Below are 1,710 nucleotides of genomic sequence, written 5' to 3' on the forward strand. Positions count from 1 at the left end.
TTTTTTTTTTTGAGTTGGAGTCTCACGCTGTCGCCCAGACTGGGGTGCAGTCGACCTGCTGGGCTCCAGCGACCCGTCCGCCTCAGCCTTCCAAGTAGCTGGAACTACAGGCGTGCGCTACCAGGCCCGGCTAATTTTTTTGATTTATTGTAGAGACAAGGTCTTGCCAAGTTGCCTGGGTAGGTCTCGAGCCTGCCGGCTCAGGCAATCCACTCACCTCGGCCTTCTAAAGTGCTGAGATTACAGGCTGAGCCACTAAGCCCGGCCCTACACAAATTTTTAAAAGAGAGGCCAGAAACCAGGCTCGGTAGCTCAGCCTGTAATCCCGCGTCTTTGGGAGGATGAGGTGAGTGGATTGCCTGAGCCTGCGGGTTCGAGACCCGCCTGGGCAACTTGGCGAGACCTCATCTATACAATAAATCAAAAAATCAGCCGGGCATGGTAGCACGCGCCTGTAGTTCCAGCTACTTGGAAGGCAGAGGTGGAAGGATCGCCAGAGCCCAGCAGGCCGAGGCTGCGGTGGCTGGGAGCGGTCATTGCACTCCAGTCTGGGTGACAAAGTGAGACTTCAAATAAAAAAAAAAAAAAAAAAAAAGGCCTGTAAATCAAACGGAGACATACTGCCCTAATTGGAAAAGAAGAAATCACAGAAGCCTCAATGTTGAGTGGATGACCATGCACAGGTGAGCCCTCCCAGTCAGGACTCTTTCCTTCACAGTCAATTCCCTCAAAGACTACAGGGCAAAGCAAGCAGGTGGTTAAGCAACTTTGTACATAAAAAACGATCCTTGTATGCTACAGCTGTCAGGATTTGAAAGTTGCCTCCCTTGTTGGGGGGCAGGGGAGTAAGAAAGGAAGGGATTCTTTCCAGAACAGGTGTCTACGTGAGCGGGAGGAGCTGAATGGGGACCAGGGACAAGGGGAGGAGGATACTCCAAAGTCAGATTGATGGAAAAGATCAAGGAGCCTTCTGGGGGCTGTAGACACAGCACAGCGTCCGGGATAAGCATGAGTTTAAGTAAATGCAGAGTTGGGAGAGGAAAGGCAAGACTGAGGACTTCAGTTGCAACAGCTGGTGAAGGAGGCCGAACCTTACTCTACTGCTGAAGGTTTTGTTTTTGTTTTAAATAAAGTGATGTGATGAAGGAAATGCTTTAAAAGATGTTTCCGGGTACAAGGTTCAGATGAACCGGAGGGTGGAGAGGCGAACAGGAACAACACGGACTATCATAAAAATCCCTGGGGAGAAAAGGACCTGAACTAAGATGACAAGCTATAAGCATTCCCTCCCCAAAATCCATCTTTTAGTGAGAGTGAACTCATCACTTTCAAGATCTCGTGACCTCTCAATCGTATTTAAACGAGGGTTATAATCTCAGACTCCCCACGCTCGGGACCAAAAATAAACAGAGCGATTTCCGTGGTCAAAGGATTACTTGGCCTCGGATTTGAAGCCTTCAGTTTCCTGGGCTGGAGACCAGACGGCCGGTCCTGCACGCACAAAGAGTCAGACCCCTCAGCCCGGACCCCTCCCGAGTCCCTGTCCCCGCAGATGCGCGCCAGCGTTGCGGGCCTAACAACGACGCGGAACCCGAGCGCGTGAGGGTGTCCGATTTCCAGCCGGGCGTCCTGAGAGGATCCGCAGAACGAGCGCCCTCAGCCCGGGCGGCGGCAGGGGGAGACACGCCGGCCTCGCCGCGGAGCCCCTGC

General features: G+C 52.6%; 1 protein-coding gene across 1 annotated transcript in view; it reads right to left on the reverse strand.

The window, feature by feature from the left end:
* Positions 1 to 1,710, reverse strand: part of TSPAN3 (tetraspanin 3) — a 28,457-nt gene that overhangs the window by 25,318 nt on the left and 1,429 nt on the right. Inside the window, exon 3 of the mRNA XM_008055409.2 lies at positions 1,502 to 1,629. Within this exon, the coding sequence (XP_008053600.2) occupies positions 1,502 to 1,629 (128 nt within the window). The remainder of the gene's footprint in view (positions 1 to 1,501; positions 1,630 to 1,710) is intronic.

Source organism: Carlito syrichta, unplaced genomic scaffold (assembly GCF_000164805.1).
Source record: "Carlito syrichta isolate Samal-C Ts95f unplaced genomic scaffold, Tarsius_syrichta-2.0.1 Scaffold81549, whole genome shotgun sequence".
In the NCBI taxonomy this organism is placed as follows: domain Eukaryota; kingdom Metazoa; phylum Chordata; class Mammalia; order Primates; family Tarsiidae; genus Carlito; species Carlito syrichta.